We start from the raw sequence: 26,193 nt of genomic DNA on the forward strand, positions 1-26,193 counted from the left end.
TCCTTCATCTTGACGTTGTGTTCAATTTAAACGTCTTTACGCAGACTTGACGCGATAAGTGATGAAATCGAAAAATAACTACTTTTAAAGCGCGATAAAGACTTCCAAGTCCATTAAAGCAACTTAAAAAGGGCCTTTTTTTAGAAGATTGGCGTGCTTTGTGGTTTGTCATTGCATGGCTGACAGACAGGTGATGACTGATTTTTTGCAGCTTGCACTTTTAATTAACCGAGACGCAGCAACTCCAGGAAAATGTAGAAAATTCTATTTTTGAAACTTTATTAGTCATAAATGGAACATTTGAGGCTTTGTGACTGGAAAGATCCGAGATCCGCACACGTGCTTAAGTTGGTTGAAGCTGTTGCTGTACTGTACTAAAGGTTTACAAATGAAATACACTTTTAGATTTCACTCTTGCTTTATTATATTCCATTAAAAAAATTAAATAACATTAGTTTACCCCTTTGTTGTTGCAGTGCTACTTTCTGTAGTCTCAGCTTTAATGTCGAGCTGTGTTTTTGTTTGTTTGTTTCAGAATGTTAATGTAATGGTTGGTAATTATATTGCAAAGGTGTCAAACCCAGTATAGAGTATAGAAAGTCTTATGCGCATATAAGCCATATACCCTTGATTAATTCATAATTTTGAGTTACAAATATGGCTGGTGGCCTGGTGGACGAGTGGTTAGTGCGTCAGCCTCACAGCTTAGGGGTCCTGGGTTCAAATCCAGGTTGGTTCACCTGTATGGAGTTTGCATGTTTCCTCAGGCCTGCGTGGGTGTTCTCTGGGTATTCTGGTTTCCTCCTGGATGACTAAAATGTTTGGCTAGACAAAAATGCAAAATAATTTGCCATATGTTTCCAAACCATGACATTATTTTGCCTTTTGCAATATATATCATCCAAAGATGATATATAAAACTTGGTGCTGACATTTTACACATCCATCTTTATTATTGGCAAAAAAGAGCTGTTCTGCAAAGCACTTTTAGCCAGCGGATGGTGCTCAATTTGCATTTTTATTTTTTATTTTTAATGGGATTCCATAGGCCATAGTAGTACCACAAATCGATCGCAAGACGTCCCTGATAATCACTAAGCTCTCCCTGCTAACCGTTCGTGAGTAATGCATGAAGACAATTGGAAATAGCAACACATAAAATGCACACAGAATGCAAACAACACATTTCGGTCCAATATGAACATTGAAAAATTTATATTATAGATCAAATGATGCTGTCTCATATGGATGCTACTGTTTTGCTTCTATTTACATTGGACATTTTTATGTTGAAGCACTACTTGATGCATAACTACTATTCATAATACAATATATATCATATAATATGTAATGTGGTTAGTGGGTCGGCCTCACAGTGGGGGACCTGGGTTCAAATCCAGGTCGGTCCACCTGTGTGGACTTTGCATGTTCTCCCCGGGCCTGCGTGGGTTTTCTCCGGGTACTCCGGTTTCCTCCCACATTCCAAAGACATGCATGGTAGGCTGATTGGACACTCTAAATTGCCCCTAGGTAGGAGTGTGAGCGTGAATGGCCTGCGATTGGCTGGCCACCAATTCAGGGTGTCTCTCCGCGTCAGCTGGCATAGGCTCCAGCACCCCCCACGACCCTAGTCAGGATAAAGCGGTTCAAAAAATAAGATGAGATGAGACAAATATGGCTTATATGCAAGAAAATGCATTAGTAGTTTGGTAAAAACTGGCTAGTAAACTATAGGAGATTTGTAGTATTTGACATTAATGTGAGGATAAAGTGGTTCAGAAAATAAGATGAGACAAATATGGCTTATATCTGAGAAAATACGATAGTAGTTTGGTAAAAACTGGCTAGTAAACTATAGGAGATTTGTAGTATTTGACAATAATGCATGGCGCCGGCGTCCAAATAATCTAATTCTGCATGCATGTACAGTATAATGAGCTACATAGCCCCCATCAGACAGACCCACTTTATGGGCCCGACTGGAGCCCAAAGTGGCCCGCGGGCCGTATTTTTGTCACCTCTGCAATAGTATGCGTCAAGTTGCTTCAGTTCTCAGCGACTTCCTTCCTTATGTTATCACACACTTTCTGCTGTGATAATAATCATCGCTTGCCAAACATTTGATTTCACCGCAGCCACACTCTTGTGTGTTTCAACATACGGCGTGCGAGCCACAACTGCTTTTTTTCAAGTAGCCTGGAAGGAATGGCGACGCATGGTATCTTTTTGCACTTTGTAAATAATTGATTTGTTTTGAATGCGTGCCTGCACTCGAACGCGTTCTGTGGCCCTCGGTGCATCTGGAGTCCGATTAGGTAATAGCGACACCGTGGGCGAGGTCTCCCAGGGTAACTGGAACGCTAAAAAGGCCTCCAAGAGAGTGGAGAGGCTTTCCTAATAGCTCTCGATGGCATCGCACCGGCAGGAAGAGGTTGAGGGCGACCTTTTGTTCATCGGCTTTAAACAAAGTGCGATTTAAGTTCGTTAGTATGGACACATTCACAGTGTGGGTTTTAGGACCATATGATCAAAACCAACAGGACTTGCTAACATTGAAAATCAATCCAATATCAAATCAATTGTCAACTGTTTTGGTATATTATGGGATTTTTTTTGGGAGGGGGGCATTGTTGACCTCAAATTGGACCGGGTGCTGTGTTTTGAGTGCCCTAATAGCAAATATTCTTCATATGTGGCTGTGTATTTATATTTTAAGTATGTTGGCATTTTTTTAAAGGGTAGTTTCATTTTAAGATTTTTATTCATCTGTTTATGTTCTTTATTTTACTTATTTTTTTCAATGGGACTCCTAGTTTTTCGTTTTTGTTCGATAAAATTGATTTTGTTTTTTTATAATAAAGGTGGTCATAACCATTGTCAAATTTCGGGCTTTTTAATTCAAAAGGGAAGACGGTAAAGATTCAAATTTTGGGGGGGGTTATTTTAAATATTGTTTTTCAAAAAACTGGAAAAACAGTAAAGCGTCTCTTAAATCTCTGGGGTCTTGGGTTCAAATCCAGGTCGGTACATCTGTGTGGAGTTTGCGTGTTGTCCCTGGGCCTGCGTGGGTTTTCTCCGGGTAGTCCGGTTTCCTCCCACATTCCAAAGACATGCAGGGTAAGCTGATTGGACGTTCTAAATTGCCACTAGGTGTGTGTTAATGGTTGTCTGTCTCCTCATGCTCCTGCGATTGGCTGGGTCAGGCTCCAGCACCCCCCGCGACCCTGGTGAGGATAAAGCAGTTCAGACAATGAATGAATGAATTTTAATTTAAAAAAATGTGATCAACTTTTGCAAACCACTCAAAATAATGTTGACGGCTTAAATTTGGTATCTGTGGCCTCTAATTTAATTTTTAATATTTAATTCACAAATCCCATCCAGACTGATATATTTAAAAAAGCTATTAAGTTTGAGTAACCCAAAATTGCTGTTAAAGGACAATATTTCAATGACGCACGTAGAAATAGTAAAAATATTTAGTAACATTTAAAACAATAAAATTAATATTTACCTAATTGGCTGCCATTGACAATAATAAGATCCAATTATTTTGTGAATGCTCACATTTGTGTGCATTGCACGTTTCACGCTGTCAATAGCAGGCTGTGATTAAAAAGCTATTTTCCTATTTCTTTGCTTATGCAAGCTTCAAAAGCAAACATGTTTATTCAAATCTCACATTCACCTAGCGACCATTCAGTAAAAAAAAAATCCATTTCATAACCCAAGCATCCGACATAAGCGTCCTTGGTGGAGGTAACGAGTTTCCGTCTTGAACCCTGACACCTTATTTGTTTGTGCTGAAAGAGCCGGAAGCGTTGATGACCAGCCAACGCGGTGGATTTACTGTTTGAGGAGCAAAGGCGCCCAATCGGATGTGTGGGCGTCTTGTTCCTCCTCGCTCTCGACATTTTCAATAGTTTTCACTGACTTTGGCTCGAGGACGTTACGTAATGCCGGTGAGGGCCTTCAAAAAGAAACTGGAAAGCCTCCGAATAATCACCAAATGGACCGCCGCTGTTCCATTTTCATGATTTTGTCACATAAATACCAAATGCATCGAATAAAGACGAATTAGGTTGTGCTCGCTCGCGGTTTGGGATTTTGCACCATCTAGTGGTCAAAGGAAGTAGTCGTAGAAGACGATAAAGGGCAGGAAGTGAGTGGGTGAGTTTCTCAGAAGATATCTTTTTGTCTTCCTGTGTCGTTTTTGTACGATTTGGAGTTGTTTACTGAGAACGGGATTGATTTTCTTACGTAGATGCTAACGATTAGCGCGGTGCTAACGTGGATGCTATCTTGCTGTGTTGCGTATTTAGTCTGGAAGTACAGTAATCCCTCGAATATCACGGTTTCAACTATCGTGGATTACTACATCGTGGATTTTTTTTCTGGGGTAATTTTTTTAAATATTTTTTTTTTTATTGTAAATTCATAAAAATGGGAAAATCCATGCTGAAACTCGCTAGCGGAAGCCACTCCCCTGTCCTCCGCTTGCTACTATGACTCAGCACTGAAGCAAAATTAATAATAATGATAATTTTAAAAAAAATTAAAAAAATTACAAATAATAATAAAAAAAAAATTTAAAGTATGTGTGACCGTACTTCGCAGTTCTTTGTTTATCGCGGCCATGTCTGGTCTACATTAACCGCGATAATCGAGGGAATACTGTAAGATTAAACACAAATATAAGTCCCATTATGGCCATAAAATATATTTAAAAAATTTAAAAAAGTCACTGTACAAAAGAGAAAAAACTAAATCCACTTCACATTCTATCCACAATGTCCTCTTAAAAATCCCCAAAATAGGCTATTTGATGAACTCAGCGCTAACAGCTATCAGTGCTAGCACGGCAGCTTTGTTGTAACACATGCTGTGCCTTTCCGCTCACTTTAAATTCATCAAAACACCCATGGCTAGCCTTAAACTGTTTTATTTTTGTATTTTTTATTTTTATCATGGCACCAAGTATTTGATGGAGCCCAAGTTAGCAATAAAATCCTCCGAATGCTGTTTAAAATGGGCTAATCGGCGGAACTCGATCCTTTCAAAAGTTGCTAATCAGGCCAAATAACGTGCTAAATTGTCTAAAAAACTGGAAAACACTATTCTTTGGCAACAAAAGGTGCACTCTTTACAAAAAGTTGGTATTTACATGAACAAAAAGCTCAGTTTTCTACTAATTGATAGAACATTGGCGCTAATTGTTATTGTCAGTGCAAAAAAATGTGAGCAAATAAGCTCATGTAAAACTGAAATCTATAACGATTGTAAAACATGTTAATAGTGTTAAAAAAATGAACATTAGATGAAGCATCCAACCGTGTTTCCTTCCCTCAGGCCGCCATGTTGAAGTTGGTACAAAAGCTTCACACTGTTCATGGAATGATTGAGCTTGGAGACAAATATTAGATGATGATGATATTGGCTTGCCTTTAGGTGCCACCGTGCTGTCTTTTTTATTAGGCCCGCCCACTGCGTCTCCTGAGGTGGCTGACGAGTGATTAGCTTCTCTTGCTACCCCAAAAAAAATCATTTCGATAGCCTGGAGCAGAATTAAAAAGAGGCCCTCATCATATGTGTTGGAATATAAGTTTTATTTTTGAAATAACTGAATAGTAGTATTTTTGTTTTTTTCCCCCCACCATTTTTATAGTCCCCTTTTTTCATAAAAAATGTGAAAAACAAAAAGGTGCTGCCCAAGATTGAAAATATCAGATTTTATATCACATTATCGATGTGCCATTATGTAATGCAATCGTTTGCTGGAAAATGATAGAATTATCACATTATATATTATTTTTCGTCTCATTTTCTGAACCGCTTTATCCTCACTAGGCTCACGGGGGGTGCTGGAGCCTATCCCAGCTGACTTCGGGCCAGAGGCGGGGGGGATACCCTGAATTGTTGGCCAGCCAATCGCAGGACATTCACACTCACACTCATAGCTAGGGGCAATTTAGAGTGTCCAATCAGCCTACCATGCATGTTTTTGTAATGTGGGAGGAAACCGGAGTACCCGGAGAAAACCCACGCAGGCCCGGGGAGAACATGCAAAGTCCACACAGGCGAACCGACCTGGATTTGAACCCAGGTCCCCCACTGTGAGGCCGACGCGTTAACCATATTACATATATTATATATATTGTATTATGAATAGTAGTTATGCATCAAGTAGTGCTTCAACATAAAACTGTCCAATGTAAATCGAAGCAAAACAGTAGTATCCATATTAGACAGCATCATTTGATCTATAATAAATTTTTCAATGTTCCTATTGGACCAAAATGTGTTGTCTGTATTCTGTGTGGATTTTATGCGTTGCTATTTCCAATTGTCTTCATGCATTACTCACGAACGATTAGCAGGGAGAGCTTAGTAACTATCAGGGACACCTTGCGGCTGATTTGTGGTACTACTATGGCATATGGAATTCCATTAAAAAAATATATAATAATAAAAATGTTTAAAAAAAAACACATTGAGCGCAATCCGCTGGCTAAAAGTGCTTTGTAGAACAGCTCTTTTTTGCCAATAATAAAGATGGATGTGTAAAATGTCAGCACCAAGTTTTATATATCATAGTTGGGTGATATATATCGCAAAAGGCAAAATAATGTCATGGTTTGGAAACATATGGCAAATTATTTTGCATTTTTGTCTAGCCAAACATTTTAGTCATCCGAGACGTCCGTTTAGCTCGTCATCGTTAACCAAAAAAAAAACGACACGGCGTGAATGCAGAAACGGAGAACTCGATACTGAAACAAAATCTGGTTTATTCCGGTTGTCCTTCTGTGTCTGACAAAAGAGGAGCTTTTCTTTCACCACGCTTGATTCTGAGACTCTTAATTGTGCGATGGCTTCAGGTTCCTGTTTTTTTTTCTTTTTGAATATACCAAGCCGTCCTTGCCGCGTGAATGGGGAAATGAGTCACGTTGTTGCCAAGGAAGTGAGAGCGCGTGCGGTCGCCCGTCGACGCTGGCCTTGAATCTCATGGGTTTGTCGCTCGTGTTTGTTAACTCTGAAATTAGAATGGCAAAAGTACAAAATGCGTTTTTTTTTTTTTAAAGTTCCGTTTCAAAAGTTCGAACCGTCCTTCAAAACATGGCCTGGTGTCCGTCTAATCCATTCGAAGCGGGAAAGTAGCATGGATAGATTGCGATTACCGTATTTTCTTCTTAAAATTACCTTAAAACCGTTGAATTTGAAAATTTCTCTCGTATAAGCCGCCCCCTGATTCGCCATTTTCTCTTCTGTATTTATGGTTTTAATAGGGAGTAGAAATGTGTTACTTTGAAGGGAAAATCTTAAGAAAAGTCATCGTACGTGCTATTTCTGAGATACTTTATGAATCGAAAGGATCATCTGCTGGATTGCACATTGTTTCCGGTACGTAGACAAATTCAAAAAGGAAGTCAAGTGAGCAGTACAACCAGGAAGTGTGTCCGTAGTGGTCTAGTCTGTCATCCTTAGGCAAGATGGGCGAGCAATGGCGGTCACAAATAATTGAGTTTTTTCACGTTTTATAGACGATACGTTTTTTTTTTATTTCATTCATAGACATAAAAATAAATTTTGTTAATAAGTGTTTTATCTGTTTATCTTTTTTCTATTTTGAAATAAATGACCATATCGGCCGCATTGTCTTGCGTTATGGTGTTTCATTCTTGTCACCTTGCAGTTTTGTGCATGTCAAGTCTAATTTGTGCGCATATAAGCCGTGTTACTCGGTCGTTCGGTCGCCGGTCTTTTGGTCGCCCGGAAAGTTATTGATAATTACCATTTAAATCGTTGCTCAAATTCCCTAAATACAAACTGTGACATACTGTTTAGTCATACTTAATGCCCTAGTAATTATTAGGCTAAAGAAAAGCTCCAAATTTCCCGGTCTTTTATTGTTTTTTGTTGGAGAACTTGTTAAGACCCTGACTGACGTAGCTTCTTAAAGGGACAGCGCATGTACATACAAACTCTTATACACTCACAAGTGCACTCAGTGAAACTGCTCATGGCCATTGTTGGCTTTTATTGATGCGTAGACCGTGTTATTTTACCATGTTTTGTCGCCGGTCTTTTGGTCGCCCGTTGTTTGGGTCCGGGCGACCAAATGACCGCACACAATAAGCCGTACCCTCGATTCTGTCATCATTTTTTTGAGCGAGAAATACGGCGTACATGCAAGATTTAAAAAAAAAAATGTAATTTCATTCATAGACATCAAAATAAATGTTGTTAATGAGCGTTTTATATGTTTATCTTTTCTCTTATTTTGAAATAAATGACCGTATCGGCCTTTCGTCCTTGTCACCTTGCGGTCAAGACTAATTTATGCGCATATAAGCCGCACCCTCAATTCAGTCATCATTTTTATTAGTGACAAATACGACATATATGCAAGAAAAAACGGTAAATGGCAGCAAATGATCATTCGTTCTTTCGCTGCTAGACCCAATTCAAATGGATCGGACGTCTAGTGTCGTCAAAGGCAGGCGATACGTTAACAAAGCTTGTCATGTTGGCCGCCGTCTTGTCCTAGAAACTTGTTTGGGTCATTTTGGGCGGTTAAAATAGTCTCCAAACCTCCTCTCGGCCACAAAAACGTGTGGAAGTCTGCTGTGGCCTCCAGACATTCCTCCCTCCAACAACTTTTACCTTCCTACACATTCCTTGGTGGATTTATTTTTTTATTTTTTTTAAAATTGTAACCCGATTCCTGCCACAAACTGAAATATGGACAGAGCCTCCATTGAAAGTGCAGTGTAGTAAGATATTCCAAAAGTTCTCCAGCTGGCAACAGGAGTAGTTTAAGCAAAGACAACGATGCTATTCTATGAGTGCTTTAGCTCCGCCCCCTTTCCATCCACCCGTAACTCCCAGGAGTCGCTTGAGGTAATGAGATCGGCTCGCTTTGCTGACTTTATGACTCCTGTGCACAATAACGTTGAGCAGGTTGGAATTCATACACGGAAATTTTTGTAACTGAAAAAATCAGTAAATGGTACAGGCTAACTATTGTGTCATCAAACATGGGGCTCGGGGGCCCGATTTGGCCCGCCGTGTTATTTTGTTTGGCTCAAAAAGGTAAATCATGTGCCCAACTTCAATGAGGACTCCAGAAATCGGAGTATTTTATTCCTTTTTCTCCCAAAAATGAGAACATTTTTCGTTTTTTTCCCGTTTTACTTTAAAAAACCAAGATGACGGAGTGATTAATGCTCTTTTTAAAAATTGAAAACGTTAAAAATAAGAAGCAAATAATACATCTTTAAAAATGTTTGATCCTAAAATAATTCTTCATTGAAATGTACGTCAACAATAACAACGCAAAAGAAATAAGACAATAATTGCTATTATAATATTATAATTGTGTTAATTACTATTATACTATAATAATATTATAATGATATAATAATATTATAATAATAATATACTATACTATAATAACTATTATAAATATGCTAATATAATATATATATACATATAAACAATACAAAATAAAGCGGATATTTCCTAGTTTTTTTTTTAAACTTTTTCTAATGAACTAAATGATAAATAAAATTTAAAAATAAACAAAATGTTTGCCGAAAAGTTCATTTGATCAACAATTACTTTTCAATTAGGCGTTTAATTGATATAAAGACATTTAAATAATATTTAGGAGATGAATACGAGCATTGGGAGAAAAAAAAAGTCAAAATATGTAAGAAACAGCTTGAGGACTCCGAAAATCTGAATATTGTATTCCTTTCTCCCCCAAAAATGATAAAATATTTCATTTTTTTCCATTTTAATTAAAAAAAGTAAGATGACAGAGTGATTAATGCTCACTCCCTTTTAAAAATTAAAAACGTTAAATATAAGAAGCAAATAATACGTCTTTAATTTTTTTTTAACCATTTTAAAAGCCCAAATAATTCCATATTTTCTAACGTTTATCCAACTTTTAACAACCTAAGCGATTGTTAATCAGAATTTTAGTACACGCTATCGTATCTTCGTCAATAACTAAATTTTCCGCAGTCTTTCATGTCACTTTTCAAGGCCACTTTTAAAACTCAATTGAAAACACGAGGCTTTTTTTTTCCACAGGTCCAAACTATTTTAAATCCAAGTCCACCGTCTGGATTGGATCTCCTTTCGAGTGTATTTGAACAGCACGTGCTAAATGGATTTTAATAAAATGGCGACTTATTTGTGGAGGTAATTGCAACGTGCCATCAGGAGATTTATGACTGATCAAATTATTCTCCCTACGCACAGTCTGAAAGCAGATTGGACGTCTGTCATTTTTCTGCTGATATTGTTTCATGCATATTACATCATTGACTCATTTGCACACCCTCGCGCTTAATTTTTTTAATGTGGGAATCTTATCTTAAGGTTTGTAATATTAATGCCACTTTTTGGACATCTGTCCTTTTTCCCTAAAAATTCAAGTTGAATTTTAATCAATCTTTAAAAAAAAAAAAAAAAATCTATGCCTTAGTACAGTGACACAAGTGGACAAATTTAAATTAGTGAAATGTCATCGAAAAATGTTGTTTCGGCAAAATAGCTTGAAAAAAAAGATAAAATTGGAAGTAATAAAATCAGCATTCTGATGTCCATAATTCATTCTTTTCCCCAATTCTAGTGAGATATTTTTCTTGAAGAGCTGGTGTTCCGATTTGGGTGACTTTTAGTTCTGGGTTCAAGTCCAAAACAGGCCACTTTTTGCTGTTGTAAAATCCAATCTAGCTTCTTCATATCAAAATTGGATGACATATTAAATTAATTTCATATTGGTTAATGGAACCTGCCATGGTTTTCTTGCATTTCTGTCTTTTTAACTCTTCCGCGCATGCATAACACTGGCTATTAAAAAAAAAATGGTCGTATATTACAAAAAGTTGGATGTGTGCATCAAAATCTGAGATATGGTCGAAGACAATGAGTGTGTTCAACACCTGCAATATTTGCTCTGAACTAAATCCAAAAACTGGCTGGCTTTTGTGCTGGTGTGGTGTGAATGCAAACCAGCCAATCAGAGACCTAGCTTAGACCAATGCCAAACTCCCATTTGGCACATTATCTGTTCCAGACTGTACCATCTGGATGGTTTGGTGCTGCACCCTGGCTGTAAATTTACCGTGAGTAAATTCTTGTTAATGAATTTACTCCCAAGAATGAACTGAAAAATACACTTGGTGAGATGACAGCCAAAACAAAACATACAAAAAAAAATTACAGTGACTGATACCCTACGCCACATGTGTCAAAGTGGCGGCCCGGGGGCCAAATGTGGCCCGCCGCATCATTTTGTGTGGCCCGGGAAAGTAAATCATGAGTGCCGACTTTCTGTTTTAGGATCAAATTCAAATGAAGAGTATAGATATATATTAAATTTCCTGACTTTCCCCCTTTTAAATCAATAATTGTAATTTTTTAATCCATTTTTTCTGTGTTTTTAGTTCAAAAACCATTTTGTAAAATCTAAAAATATATTTAAAAAAAGCTAAAATAAACATTGTTTTAGATCTATAATAAACTGAATATTCAGGGCTTTTAATCCAGTTCTTTTAATCCATTTATTTAAAAAAAAAATCTAAATATTATATCTAAAATGGTCCGGCCCACATGAAATCGAGTTGACGTTAACGCGGCCGAGTCTGACACCCTTGACCTAGGTAAAAAAAAAAATCTAGTTTCTAGTCGAACTTCTTCATCAAAGGGAAGTCAAACTTTGAAGCTTCCCAACTGGCGTCATTTTACCGCCATCTCCTGACGCCCTCTTCCTGGTCAGAATCTCCTGTAGGCGTCGTCCCCGTTCTTTGCTAGCGTCCAGTTGTGCCGCCTTGGCCGCCAGGTCTTCCTCCAGCCTCTTCTGGTTGTCCCTGGACTTAACCTGGAACAACTTGATGTCCTTGAAGAGGTCCTCCCTCTGGCGCCTGTGCCGGGCTCCCATCCTCAGCCTCTCCTCCGTCAAACACCTGGCCGCTTCCTTTCGCCTCAGCTCGCCCTCCGCCGCCGCGTCGTTCCTCTCGGCCTGGAGCCGATTGGTCAAATACTCCACCTGCTTCCACAGGGGCTTGTTGTCCTTTTGTTTTTGCCGCAGCTCGGCCAAGAGCTCCTGGACTCTCTGGCCTTGGAGCTCCATCCTCAGGTTGACCATCCAAAGCTGGTCCTTCAGGCCGTTGACCTGTTTGACCAGGTTGCCGAAAAAGGCGCCCACCACGAACCGCATCGCCATCCCGTAGAGAATGACCACGCCTTTCCACAGGCTAGAAAGAAAATACATTTTTTTTTTTGGACAAGCAACTGCACCCTTTCCCTTCACGACTCGTTCCCGATGCACCAGAAAGTGTTCTTCGTTGGCGTAAAGGACCACGTGGGGACTTTAAAGTCTTTTTTCGGCATCTTTGTGAGGTCGTAGCATCATAGCGTGTTGCCGTGGTGAAGATGATGTTGATAGTAGGTCAGAAACGGTGTCTTGTGAAGTCTACAGTACTGTTTTTTTCTTATTGTGGACTACAAGTCGATCTGAGTACAGTGGTACCTCGTGATACAACATGCTCGTGTTACAACGAAAATTTGGATCGAATAATTCGCTCGCGATACAATTAAAATTTCGAGATGCGACGAAGCCAGGTGGCCATGACATGAGAGGCGGTTTATCATTGTAGCGCACTGTCTTTTTTGCCGCATCTCTTTCGTGTATAACTACTATATCTACGAGGACTGAACGATTTTCGACCAGGAAACGCACAACGCGCATGCGTGGGTAAAAAGAGGGCTTTCTGGGTAATGAAGTATACTCGTGCACACAACACCCATAGGCAATGGCACCCTTTCTCAGAATAAAACGTCATTACCCACAATCAATACATGGAAAAGCTCAGCTATTGCATTTCCTGCTTTTCCTTCCTTAGCCTGTTAGCTCACACGATCGCTTATTCAAGACTACTTCTCGTTGGCAAGTGGTCGTGCGTTATCCTATTGTGAGGACATTTGTGTGCATCATTTTCGGAATATTTTGAAGGAAATACAACAGCAAACGATCGGAGAATCGATAGCGAACGTGAGGGTGGAGGCGTGGCAAACCGCTAACCCGGTAAACGAAGGTAACAAAAGACAAAACTAGAATTCAGTTTTGTGTAAAGTTACATTAAACGTATGTTTGAGTGTGTCTGTATATATTTATCAAAGTTAATTTAAATTTGTTTGTTCGTTTACGAGTGCGTTGTTGCCGTGGATTAAGTCCCCCCGAACATGTTACCGTATTTAACCAAATATAAGCCGCATTTTTCGGACAAAAAATGATTACTGAATCGAAGGTACGGCTTATATGCGCATAAAAAGATGACATGCACAAAATTGCAAGGCTACAAAGACGAAATGCCAATTGGTTTTAGTGTTGTCCCCTCGTTGTCTCTCCCCTCCGCGAAATGCGTCTAATTTTGCATCTATTAAACACATTTTATTACTATTAAACCACTAGTTATGTGTTACTTTGTTAATAGATGGCGAATTAGAAGAAATAAAACATTTTTTCCAATCCAATATACTGTTTTTGGTGTTTTTTCAGAGGGTTGGAACAAATTAATTTGTTTTCAATTCATTTCAATGGGAAACGTTCGCTCGAGTTACGAAAAGCTCGACATACGATCTCAGTCTCGGAACGGATTACGATCGTATGTCGAGGTACCACTGTATAAGTCGCAACAGCATAAAAATCAACCACACCTACAAACAAACAAAAACGGAGTATTGTATCGCACCATCTTTTGCTAAATTAGATCATTTTTCTTTACCTTCTGTCCAGTTAAGCCACGGCGACTTCACAAAGTGAAACATGATCGTTTACTGATACGCCAGCGCGCGGGTGTTTTTTCAAATGCAAACAGCATTTGACAAGGAAATGGCCCGACTAAATTGAATCAGCGCCATTTCAATATTGAATTTGTCTCACGGCTGACATGTTTAGACGCCAATAAGGTTTAAATTTAGCAAGACCTTCTTTGACGTCCAAACAATAGTCGCTAAGTCGTAGCGAAGGATGATGCTAGCTAGCACCGACTGTTTTATCCGTCTCGCTTATTTGTAATTATTATTATTACGCCTGATGGCAATTTAAATCAACACTGATACGGGATCCCGTTAATATCGTTAGCGGTTCGGCAGCAAAGGAGGCTAATTCAATATGCGAGGGCAAGAGGGTTAATCTAATGGCCGCTACATTGCTACGCTACCATCCTTCATGTGCTCACGGAGGCGGAATAGCTAGCGTGGCACGAACCATTGGCGTTTGTTCAACTGTGTTAAAGTTCGGAGATGAATTCCAAGTTTAGAGGCAAGGCTAAAATGGCTAAAGCACATGTGTCAAAGTGGCGGCCCGGGGGCAAAATCTGGCCCGCCGCATCATTTTGTGTGGCCCGGGAAAGTAAATCATGAGTGCCGACTTTCAGTTTTAGGATCAAATTAAAATGAAGAGTATAGATATATATTAAATTTCCTGATTATCCCCCTTTTAAATCAATAATTGTCATTTTTTAATCCATTTTTTCTTTGTTTTTAGTTTAAAAAAATCATTTTGTAAAATCTAAAAATATATTTTTTAAAAAGCTAAAATAAACATTTTTAGATCTATAAAAAAACTGAATATTCAGGGCTTTTAATCCAGTTTTTTAATCAATTTATAAAATAATCTAAATATTATATCTAAAATGGCCCGGCCCACATGAAATCAAGTTGACGTTAAAGCTTTCTGTTTTAGGATCAAATTAAAACGAAGAGTATAGATTTATATTAAATTTCCTGATTTCCCCTCTTTTAAATCAATAATTGTAATTTTTTTAATAAATTTTAGCTGTGTTTTTAGTTCAAAAATCATTTTGTAAAATCTAAAAATATATTTAAAAAAAGCTAAAATAAACATTGTTTTAGATCTATTAAAATGGAATATTCAAGGATTTTAATCCAGTTCTTTTAATCCATTTATAAAAAAAAATATCTAAATATTATATCTAAAATGGCCCGCCCACGTGAAATCAAGTTGACGTTAAAGCGGCCCGCGAACCAACCCGAGTCTGACACCCTTGGGGTAAAGAAATCGCCTAGCGGCCGTTGTAGAACGCGACTGGCGCGAATCACGCCTGTGCTAAAAAAGGCGCGATAGGTTGGAAGCGTCTGTGGCTGTCTGCCTTTTTAGCGACGTTGTCTCCGGACCTTTTGAAGGTAGCACGGCACAGGCTGAGAAATGTCTCTTGGCTTTCCCTTGCAGAGGTCATCCTTTGTTTGGCTTTGAATGCCAACACAAAGAGGCGCTATAAACGGTGACACTGCGATTTTTAGCCAGAGGCCGTTTGCCTTTGCTGCCAAAAGGGGCTTCAAATAATAGTCTCGCTTGGTTTGACCACATTGTATTTTATTAATCCCAGAAGAAAAGGAACGGCTTGTCGTTGAAGAGACAGTCAGACCTTGTCCTTTTGTTTCTATAGCGATTACTTTGGATTGTAGGACCTAGATTGGCCAATTCCTGAGAGGAAAAAAAAATGAAATAAAGGACACCTTATTGGTAGAGCCAGCGTTGAGTTGTTTTTTTTTTGTATGTGAAAATTTATACAGTAATCCCTCGATTATCGCGGTTAATGTTGACCAGATATAGCCGCGATAAATGAAAAACTGCAAATTAGGTATTCATTTGTTTTTGATTAAATTTTATTTTAAAAAAATTATAAAATTTATTTTAAAAACGGATTTAATTTTTTGATTTTATTTTTATTTATTTTTTACTTGAGGATTTTCACATTTTTATGAACTTACAAAATAAAATGTAATTTAAAAAAAATAATTTCCCCCAGTTTTAATTTTTTTAATTTTTTTTTACTTCAGTCCTTCCGCTTGCGAGTTTCACCGTGTATTTTCACATTTTTCTGAACTTAAAAAACCAATTTTTTTACTTTATTAAAAATCTGCGATGTCGTGAAGCCGCGATATTCGAGGGATTACTGTACTCTTCTGCTCATGTTTGATTTAAACCTGAATTACCGCATTTATTTTAGTGATATAACTACAACAACTGAGTTGTTTACATTCATTTGTGATTTGGTCCAGATCATGAAGAGTTAATGTAATCGTCCGATAACATATTTTTGAATACGGGACAGGCTTTGTGGTCAGGCCATGTAAATTCTCTCCAATCCACAGATAGCAGCACTGGTCAACCCACGTTTAGATGACCTTGGATTGAAACACCTAACAGCAACAGTCAGATCCGTACAATTGGCGACATGGACATAATTCATCTTTTTGGCCCGTCGCAATTCAAGTGAAGTGAAATGAAGGTGCTTTAACTGCAGACCGTCAGTTTAGCCGTATTAAGAGCGCTGCAAGAATGATAAGACTTTCAGGAAGCCCAAAATAACGAGGCCTTCAGTCTGGAATGCAAAGACGTCACTAGACGCGAGATGAATGCATTCTCAATTGGATTTCGTATGTTTCAGGTTATTGTCAATCTGCCCTATGAAGCGCCGTCCAACCAAGTTTGAAGCATTTTCACGATTCGTTACACATGCGCACCTGGTCATTTCTAATACAGTGGTACCTCGAGATACAAGCTTAATTTGGGACTGAGCTCGTATGTCGATTTAATTGTAACTCAAATGAACGTTTCCCATAGAAATGAACTAAAAACCAATTAATTCGTTCCAACCCTCTGAAAAAACACCAAAAACAGGATATTGGATTGGAAAAACATTTTTATTTCTTCTAATTCACCATCTATTAACAAAGTAACAAATAACTAGTGGTTTGATATTACTAAAATGGGTTTAATAGTTCTAAAATTAGACGGATTTCGCGGAGGGGAGAGAGGGACAGAGACGGGGGAGACTTTTTGCACGATAATGCGCTCGTAACATAACATAAACAAATTTAAATGAACTTGGATTACAATGCAGATTCACTCAAAAATAAGTTTAATGTAACCTTACACTAAACTTAATTTGGTTTTAAATTGTGATACCTTTCTTCCATGTCTCTATTTGCCCCGCCTCCACCCTGACTTTCAGATGCAACCTATCGAGGGTTGTTTGCTTTTGTATTCCCTTCAAAATATTCCCAAAATGATGCACACAAATGTCCCCACAATAGGATAACGCACGACCACTTGCCAACGAGAAGTAGTATACTCCTCTCGTATTAGCGGTCAAGCTCCGCCATTCGCACTGTCTAACGGGGAAAAAACACTGAATAAATGCAACGCTCCGCCCAGTGCTCGTAGAGACATTACACGAGGGAGTTGCGACCAGAAAGACAGTGCCAATGATGTTCTTATGAGCTGTATGCTCGTATATCAAAATTTGTCTCGTATCTCAAGATAAATATTTGCCCAAAATTTTACTCGTATCTCAAATTGCTCGTACGTCGGGGCACTCGTATGTCAAGGTACCACTGTATATACCAGGGGTAGGGAACCTACGGCTTGGGAGCCACATGTGGCTCTTTTGATGGGTGCATATGGCTCTCCGCCAACCTGTGATGTAAAATATGGAAATTGCTGGTTAGGGCGCTGTGTCCCGAAAGTACCAATAGGAAGCATAATGTCTTAGCGTGACACTATCTCTAGCGTCACTTTAATCATTTTTGTTTTCATTACCCTCTTCTTCATGCATATATTGATCCTCATTGATTAGCAACAGCGTAACAATGTTGTCAAAGGAATTCAGACTTTTTGTACTTTAAAAGCGATGAAATGACTACAAAATTGTACACATTTTCATGTATGTTTTCTTTTCAATTCTGAGTATGGCTCTTAATGAATAACATTTGAAAATATGAATTGTTCAAGGCTCTCTCTGTCAAAAAGGTTCCCGACCCCTGGTAGATACTAATAGCCGAACCACACGACATGTCACAATGCGGCATGACAAGCAAAAATTCCAACACGACCAATCAGATCAGTCAACAATTTCTCCGCCTTGTGTCTGTCAGACTCGGATTGGACTGAAATCCTGTAGTCCTAGTTGGGCCTAACAAATCTGCACTACGAGGCCAGTGCGATTTATACCAGAAAGCCAGTGTTTCTCGCAACTATTTCACGTCTCGCAATCCCCGAACGGATTCAAAACAAATCTCTGACATCCGCCAATAACTCGGGGTTGCTCCCTTCAAAATGTCAGCACTCGCCTAAATTGAACGTTCCCATGGAAGCGCCCATAAAGAGGTGAGTGTATACGAGCGCCATGTTTCCTCAGACGTTTACAGTGACATTTACAATAAGCAGCGCAAGGCCATTATTACGTGTACTCACTTTTAATGTAATGTACACATGACATTTAGTGGGTAAATGATTCTTGCTGTGTAAATGGCTAGAAAGCCTCTTCTGAATTGATTTTTAGTTTTCAACGTAGCTGCATTTCTGTCTCAAGAACATTTTTTTTAGTTGCCTGGCAATCACTTTTCGAATGGATAGAATCTTTTAGTCTGTCCATACTGGCCGCGTTTTATCACTCTCATACCTGTCAACCTCTGCCGATAACTGTCCTTATAAATGATTATTGATTCCCCTTACAAACCCCCCAAAAACCTTACAAACACCGTACGACTCGTCTTTTACTCGCCACGCATTGTCTACCTGACGTTATCTTCAGCACGGGCTGCTCGCTAATTGTTCCCCTCGCTCGTAAAAGTCCTCAGTCATTTGAATTTCCGCGATGACCAGGCGCGTTTTGGCTATCTCTGCCGACTAAAAACATCAAGTTCTTTCTCGTAGCGCGTTGGGTCGCTGGACCGCACGTTCCTTTTTATGGCACGTAGCATCTGTTGTTATGTGAAGGACAAACATGTCTTACGCTTTTGAGCAGCTGGCGGAAATGAGTTTTCTATTGACAGCCGCGCAAAGTCCACCTTGTCTTGGGGTTTGTGACCAGACCAGTTCGGAAAATGAGGCTAGAAGGGTTTGGAAAAGTCGGGGTTCATTCACTCACTGACTATTCGTGTAGTATTCCCAGATTATGTATTTAATTTATTGGCTGCCATTGATGACGGTAATTGATGGCCATACCAAATGATTCAATTAATTAATTAAAAAAAACCTTGATACTCCATTCCGGTACACGGTCGATTGGTCACCAGTCTTTTGGTCGCCCGGAAGGTAAGTGATAATTACCATTTAAATTGTTGCTCAAATTCCCTAAATACAAACTGCGTATTACTATTTAGTCATACTTAATGCCCTGGTAATTATTAGGCTAAAGAAAAGCTCCAAATTTCCCGGACTTTTATTGTTTTTTGTTGGAGAACTTGTTCAGATCCTGACTGATGTAGCTTCTTAAAGGGACAGCGCATGTAGATACAAACTCTTATACAGTCACACGTCGGCTCAGTGAAACTGCTCATGGCCATTGTTGGCTTTTATTGATGCGTAGATCGTGTTGTTTTACCTTGTTTTGGTCGTCGGTCTTTTGGTCGTCGGTCTTTTGGTCGCCGGTCTTTTGGTCGCCCGTTGTCGCGGTTGGGGCAACCAAAAGACCGGCGACCAAAAGACCGGCGACCAAAAGACCGGCGACCAAAAGACCGACGACCAAAAGACCGCAACCAAAAGACCGGCGACCAATCAACCGCACACGCTCCATTCGATTTGAACACTAAATAGCGTTACTTAAAAAGCCCCAAAATAATCAAATGTATTTTTATTTAGTGGCAGTGACTGCCTTCAGTGAGAACAATTGAGTTATCTAGGAAGTTGCTAAAATATTTGGCATGAACTGAAAGAAATGCACATTTTCCTCAATTTATCTCAATCGGAATTAATCTAATTAATCGTCAGATGCAGCCATTGCTTTAACAAGGAAAATGACTAAATATCCACCGTAACCTGGAATAAATGCACATTCTTAGACTTTGCTTTTTGGGGGAGTTGCTGGACTTTCCATTCAAATGTATTGGAAGTTTTCTTAGAGAGCTTTTTAAAAGTCTTGGATTTCACTCATGTAAAAGTCATCAGTGAGTATTGCTTTTTGTCTTTGTCAGGTCAGATGAGGATAACATAAATTGTGTGTGTGTGTGTGGGGGGATTCAGAGGGTGGGTTGTCTCACTGATCCTATAGAACGTCATTCCATTCCAGCGCAGTACGTACTTTGTTTGTGCAATGTTCCCGTTAAAGGACACTGATTAGGCAGAATCAACTATGATTACCGCGGCGCCTTTCGAGAAGGTCCCGTGAGTCCTTTTGCTAAACGACGACATTTGTTCTCGTGTTTCGGTACACACGATGTACACGTTCACGGAAGGTTTGGAGTACAGTGGCACCACGAGATACGAGCTTCATGCGTTCCGGGACTGAGCTCGTATATGTCGATTTACTCGTAACTCAAATGAACGTTTCCCATAGAAATGAACTAAAAGCAAATTAATTCGTTCCAACCCTCTGAAAAAACACTAAAAACAGGATATTGGATTGGAAAAACATTTATTTGTTCTAATTTGCCATCTATTAACAAAGTAACAACTAACTAGTATTTTAATTTAACATTAACATTTTAATTGTACAAAACTGTATTTGTAGAAAAACGGCCATAAAACTACTTTCACACAACATATTGAGAGCCTTTTAACCAACCTGCAACCATTTTTGTTAAGTGAGAAAGAAAAGATTATCCGAAGAAAAATCTAGGTTTAATAGTACTGAAATCTGTTTAATAGTACTAAAATTAGACAGATTTTGCGGCGGAGGAGAAAGAGCGAGAGACCGAGAGAGACTTTTTGCATGGCAACGCGCTTGTAACATAACATAAACAAATTTAAATGAATTTGGATTACGATGCAGACACACTCAAAAATAAGTTGAATCTAACTATACACTAAACTTAATTCTAATTTTGTTTTCAATTTTGATACCTTTCCTGGCTCTACTTGCCCCGCCTCCACCCTGACTTTCAGATGCAACCTATGGAGGGTTGTTTGCTTTTGTCTTCCCTTCAAAATATTCCTAAAATAATGCACACAAATGTCCTCACAATAGGATAACGCACGACCACTTGCCAATGAGAAGTAATATATACTCCTCTCGTATTGGCGTTCAAGCTCCGCCATTCTGCACTGACTAACGAAAAAAAAACACTGATAAAATGCAAAGCTGCAGTGCTCGCAGAGACATTACAAAGAGGGAGTTGCATCCAGAAATCATCCCAATTTTTAAAAATAAGATTTGACTTCATGCTTCCAAATTACACATTTTTACAAAACGTATTTGTTTTATGTTTTCTATACAGCAAAATCATTGTACTTCTATCATCGGCTTTTCCCAACGACTCGTTAGCAACACGTAAAGGCAGCTAGCAAATCCTAGTCATCCATAAATCAACCTCAATTTTCCAAAACAACGGTTTAGCCGCAAAATGACACGTTTCAAGCAAATCCTCATTTGTGTTGTCTTTTCCGTCCAGGTACAATGGCTCCACTGGCCTAATCCCGGCGCCTGATGACCTCCTTTGATGCCCCTGTCGCCTTGTTTTTCCCCTCTCCTCCCATTTCCTCTCGTGTGTCTTTGACCCCACCGAGCCTTCCCTTTTGTCTGGGAGAGCCGGCGCTGGCAGCATCTGAACTGAAACGGGTCCACAAAGAAGTTCCTGGAAGTAGACGTGAGAACGTTGAAGATGCCAAGGACTAACTCCACTGCAGCGCCATGAGCTAAAAGGAGGCGACCGATTCTGTTTTTATTTTATTTTTTATTTTTATAATAGCAGCATTTTGATCGTGCTCTCGGCCATGCCGGCCAAAGGGAAATATTTGTTGAACGACCAGGAGGTGAAGAATGAGGCGCTGTACCGAAAGTTCTCCTGCATTAGTCAGTACCAGCCTCTGGTGCTCTTGCTGGGTCTTTCCATGATCTCCTGCGGGGTCCTCCTGGTCCTCTTCTTTGCCCTCGGATTGGTGAGTCTTTGCTCCAGTATTATTCAATCAAATTCCAATGAAAAGTTTGTTTAGGATATTTGACATCATTAGAGTGAAACGCTTTGCAATCTGTGGTAGCTTCGGTAAATTGAGCCATCAAAGAAATGAATTGATTATTATTTTGACTGCAAAAACTACTTATAAATTATGAAAACATTTTGTGGATTGTTGACCTGAAAATGATCCAGATGTTTTTTTTCTTCAGTGAATGTTTTGTTATCTTAGTTTTTTTTCTTAAATATTTTCTATGCATTTTGGCATTTTTATTAAGTAAAAAAAAGGAAGAAAATGGAAAAAAATATTTTTTTAACCATCTCTGTGTGTATACATATGTATAAATGTGTGTATATATATGTATATATATGTATATATATATATGTATATATATGTATATATATATATGTACACATGTATACATGTGTGTGTGTGTGTGTATATATATATATGTATGTATATGTATGTGTATATATATATATATATATATATATATATATATATATATATATATATATATATATATATATATACGACTAATTTCGTTATACACAGCTGTTGTATAATGACAATATATGAAAGTGAAGAGGTGGTTACATTTTGGTGGAATGAGGTCAAAGGTCACAGAGGAGAAAAGGAATTTTGCAATAACTTTATCATAAATGAGGCTATTTAAAGCGTAAGGAAATTGTCTGCATGTGTCTTAATGTATTTTTCAATGTAAAAACACCAAGAGGAAAAAAGTGAACCCTTTTTTTTACTTAAAAAAAAATTATTTCATTTAAAATGTAGTATATAGTATTGTCTTATATCTATTGCGTGAAACAAAGTGATTGATTTAATTTTGCGGGTCGCACAAAATGATTTGGTGGATCGGATCTGGCACCCGAGCATTTTGGATTTGACAGAGAAAAAAACGACGTGCAAACGATGCGGATGTTTGTCAAGAAGTGAGCAGAAAGGCAATCATTTTTGGTACAAGTGCAAACGATGCAAAAACATGTCGCTGTCGTCGTGTAGCTCCATTTATTCACCATCATTGTCGTTTCCTCGCTCGCTTTGTCGAGTCTCACAGTTCGACGTCAGCGGCAGCCGTTGATGGTGGCCTTTTTTTTCCCCTGAAAGGTTGTCATGACAACCAGAAAGCTCCTCATACAATGTACTGACGGCATTCCCATAGCAAAGATCTATTGGCATGCACACTTGAAGCTGTCTCTTAAACCACTTGCGTTCCCAGCATGCTTAGCGGTGGCATGGAGTCAAGGCCTTCAAAGCCTTGTTTTTGGAAGAAATAAAACCATTTCAATGAAATCGTATGCATATTTTTTTTCTTTGAAGCTACAATGATATTCTAATGCCCATTTTTTTTGTAGGTCAAATTTTCTGAGTAGTAACTCCAATACTGAGTTTGATTTATTTACAAAAGGGACAGTAGATATTATTGAACGTATACATTGTCCACATTTTAGCTGTACAGTAATCCCTTGATTATCGCGGTTAACGTACACCAGACATGGCCGCGATCAACGAAAAACCGCAAAGTAGGGTCACCCCTATTTAAAATAAATAAATACAATTTATTTAAAAAAAATAAATAATGTTTTTGTTGTTTTTTTACTTCATTGCTGAGTCCTAGTAGCATGTAGAAGGCAGGGGCGTGGCTTCCGCTTGTGAGTTTCAGCGTGGATTTTCACATTTTTATCAACTTACAAAAAAAAAAATTATAAAAACATCCCCCCCCCCCCCAAAAAATCCCCATTGTCGTGAAGCCGCGATATTCGAGGGATTACTGTACTCCAATATTGAGAGATGCTGGTCATGTCTGTGTTTGTTGATATAACACTAAAGTACATGTGTCAAAGTTGTGGCCTGGGGGCCAAATCTGGCCCGCTGCATCATTTTGAGTGGCCCGGGAAAGTAAATCATGAGTGCCGACTTTCTGTTTTAGGATCAAATTAAAATGAAAAGTATAGATGTATATTAAATTTCCTGATTTTCACCTTTTGAAATCAATAATTGTAATTTTTTAATCCATTTTTCTGTGTTTTTAGTTCAAAAATCATTTTGTAAAATCTAATATATATATATATATATATATATATATATATATATATATATATATATATATATATATATATATATATATATATATATATATATAAATATAAATAAATAAAGCTAAAATAAACATTGTTTTAGATCTATAAAAAACTGAATTTTCAGGGCTTTGAATACAGTTCTTTTAATCCATTAAAAAATATCTAAATATTATATCTAAAATGGTCCGCCCACGTGAAATCTGGTTGACGTTAACGCGGCCCGCGAACCAACCCGAGTCTGACACCCTTGCACTAAAGTCTGTGACTACACATTTTTAATTCATTTCAATATTTTTCTGAATATTTGCATTTTACAGTAACTTACAGTACAGCATAAAATGACTCCTTAAACGAATGAAATTCCATTAAACACTATGTATAGTAGTAATTAGTTATTATTTTGAAAATGAAAATGTTAAATGCTGAAGAACAAATGCAGTACATTGACGCCTTCATGTGTCTTATTTGTCATAATGAACTTGTCCATTCCCTTAAAATTCATTGCATATTCTAAAAATTACCATATTTAAATTTTCAAGACACTCCCAGTCGAAATGTCTTTATCAAATCAAAAATCAAAAGCCATTATTGTCATTATACAACAGCTGCGCATAACGAAATTATTGGTGCTACTCCACAAAGTGCGCGTTTCCCGGTAAAAACATAAATAAGTAATTTAAAAAGTCACCAAGGCGCCATCAATGGCACTGAAACATAAGCATTAATTTCCAGCCAGTCACGTTTCAGTTCATCCGCCACCTCAATAAGGACAAGCGTTGTGGAAAACAAATCGTGTGTGTCGAGCTAAAAGCAACATTTCAAACCATTACATTTCTAGTGCCTTCCATTGGGAAGATGTACTCAAGCTTGTTGTACTTCTTTTCGTTTTCTCCAAACATTTCAATGGCTCTTTAGCAACTCAAAGCCATTAAGAGTCTAGTCGTCTCCACTAATCGATTTTGCAGCCGCTCTAATGGCTGAGTGCTCTTACATAAGAACGTCTGCCACCAGTTATTGTCCAAAGGTGTTCATCTGTCTGCTTTTTTTACTTTGATTTTTTTTTTTTTAGAGGGCCGAAGAGCACGCCGCCTTTGTGAGCGTGGTGAGCGGCGGCCTGTGCGTCTTCTTGGCCGTCTTCGTGCTGGTCTGCGCCGAAATGCTGTCCCAACGTTGGCGTCGTCCGCTGGGCTTGCTGGTGTGGGCCGCGCACCTCGCCATGGGCTTCACGTTTATCTTCAGCGGGCCCGTCGTGCTGCCGTGGGACCAGGTGGACGCCACGCCGCCGCCGAGTGGGAGGGTCGGGGAATTGTGGCTTATTTTGGTAGTTTCTTCTTCCCTCAGGTGCCGCTTTTTCTCTTCATCATCTTCACCGTTTACACCATGCTGCCGTTCCCCTTGTGGTACGCGGTGGGCTTGAGCGTGGTCTCCTCTCTATGCCACGTTGTGGCGCTGACGCTGCGCCTCACCGTGTACAGTGACGAGCCCACGCCGTACCTCGCTAACCAGGTGAGCAATGGTCAAAGAAATTGTGTGTGTGTGTGTGTGTGTGTGTGTGTGAATTGAATACTTTTATTGTCATCATACAAGGATAATGAGATTTACAGCTTCACCATGAAGTGCACAAATAAATAATCAATAAATTGGTTACTTAAGTAGTATGTATGTACAGACATACATACTACTTATGTAACCAATTTATTGATTATTTATTTGTGCACTTCCTTTGGACAATAACTGGTGGCAGACTGTATACGTTTATGTGTATATATGTGTGTATGTATGTATGTATGTGTATATATATATATATATATATATATATATATATATATATATATATATATATATATATATATATATATATATATATATATGTATGTGTATATCTGTGTATATGTATGTGTGTGTGTGTGTCTGTGTATATGTGTGTGTATGTGTGTATGTATGTGTATGTATATAATGTGTGTGTGTGTGTATGTGTGTGTATATGTGTGTGTGTATGTATGTATGTGTATGTATATAATATGTAAGTGTATATTTGTGTATGTGTGTGTATATATGTATATATCATTTTTTTGTAAAAACCGATCTCGTTTGACCCATTTTGGCTCTAATCCGGATCGTCTCGGTCACTGGTAGCAAACAAAAACATCATCA

The 26,193-nt window shown here is 38.5% G+C and overlaps 1 protein-coding gene across 2 annotated transcripts in view; it reads left to right on the forward strand.

Annotated features, from left to right (window-relative positions):
- The window catches only part of adcy7 (adenylate cyclase 7), a 43,618-nt gene that overhangs the window by 320 nt on the left and 17,105 nt on the right, over positions 1-26,193 (forward strand). For both annotated transcript variants that reach the window (XM_077587817.1, XM_077587826.1), the window contains exons 2-4: positions 21,439-21,925; positions 25,109-25,306; positions 25,381-25,545. In XM_077587817.1, the coding sequence (XP_077443943.1) occupies positions 21,761-21,925; positions 25,109-25,306; positions 25,381-25,545 (528 nt within the window). In that variant the 5' untranslated portion in view covers positions 21,439-21,760. The remainder of the gene's footprint in view (positions 1-21,438; positions 21,926-25,108; positions 25,307-25,380; positions 25,546-26,193) is intronic.

Source organism: Stigmatopora argus, chromosome 2 (assembly GCF_051989625.1).
Source record: "Stigmatopora argus isolate UIUO_Sarg chromosome 2, RoL_Sarg_1.0, whole genome shotgun sequence".
Taxonomy (NCBI): domain Eukaryota; kingdom Metazoa; phylum Chordata; class Actinopteri; order Syngnathiformes; family Syngnathidae; genus Stigmatopora; species Stigmatopora argus.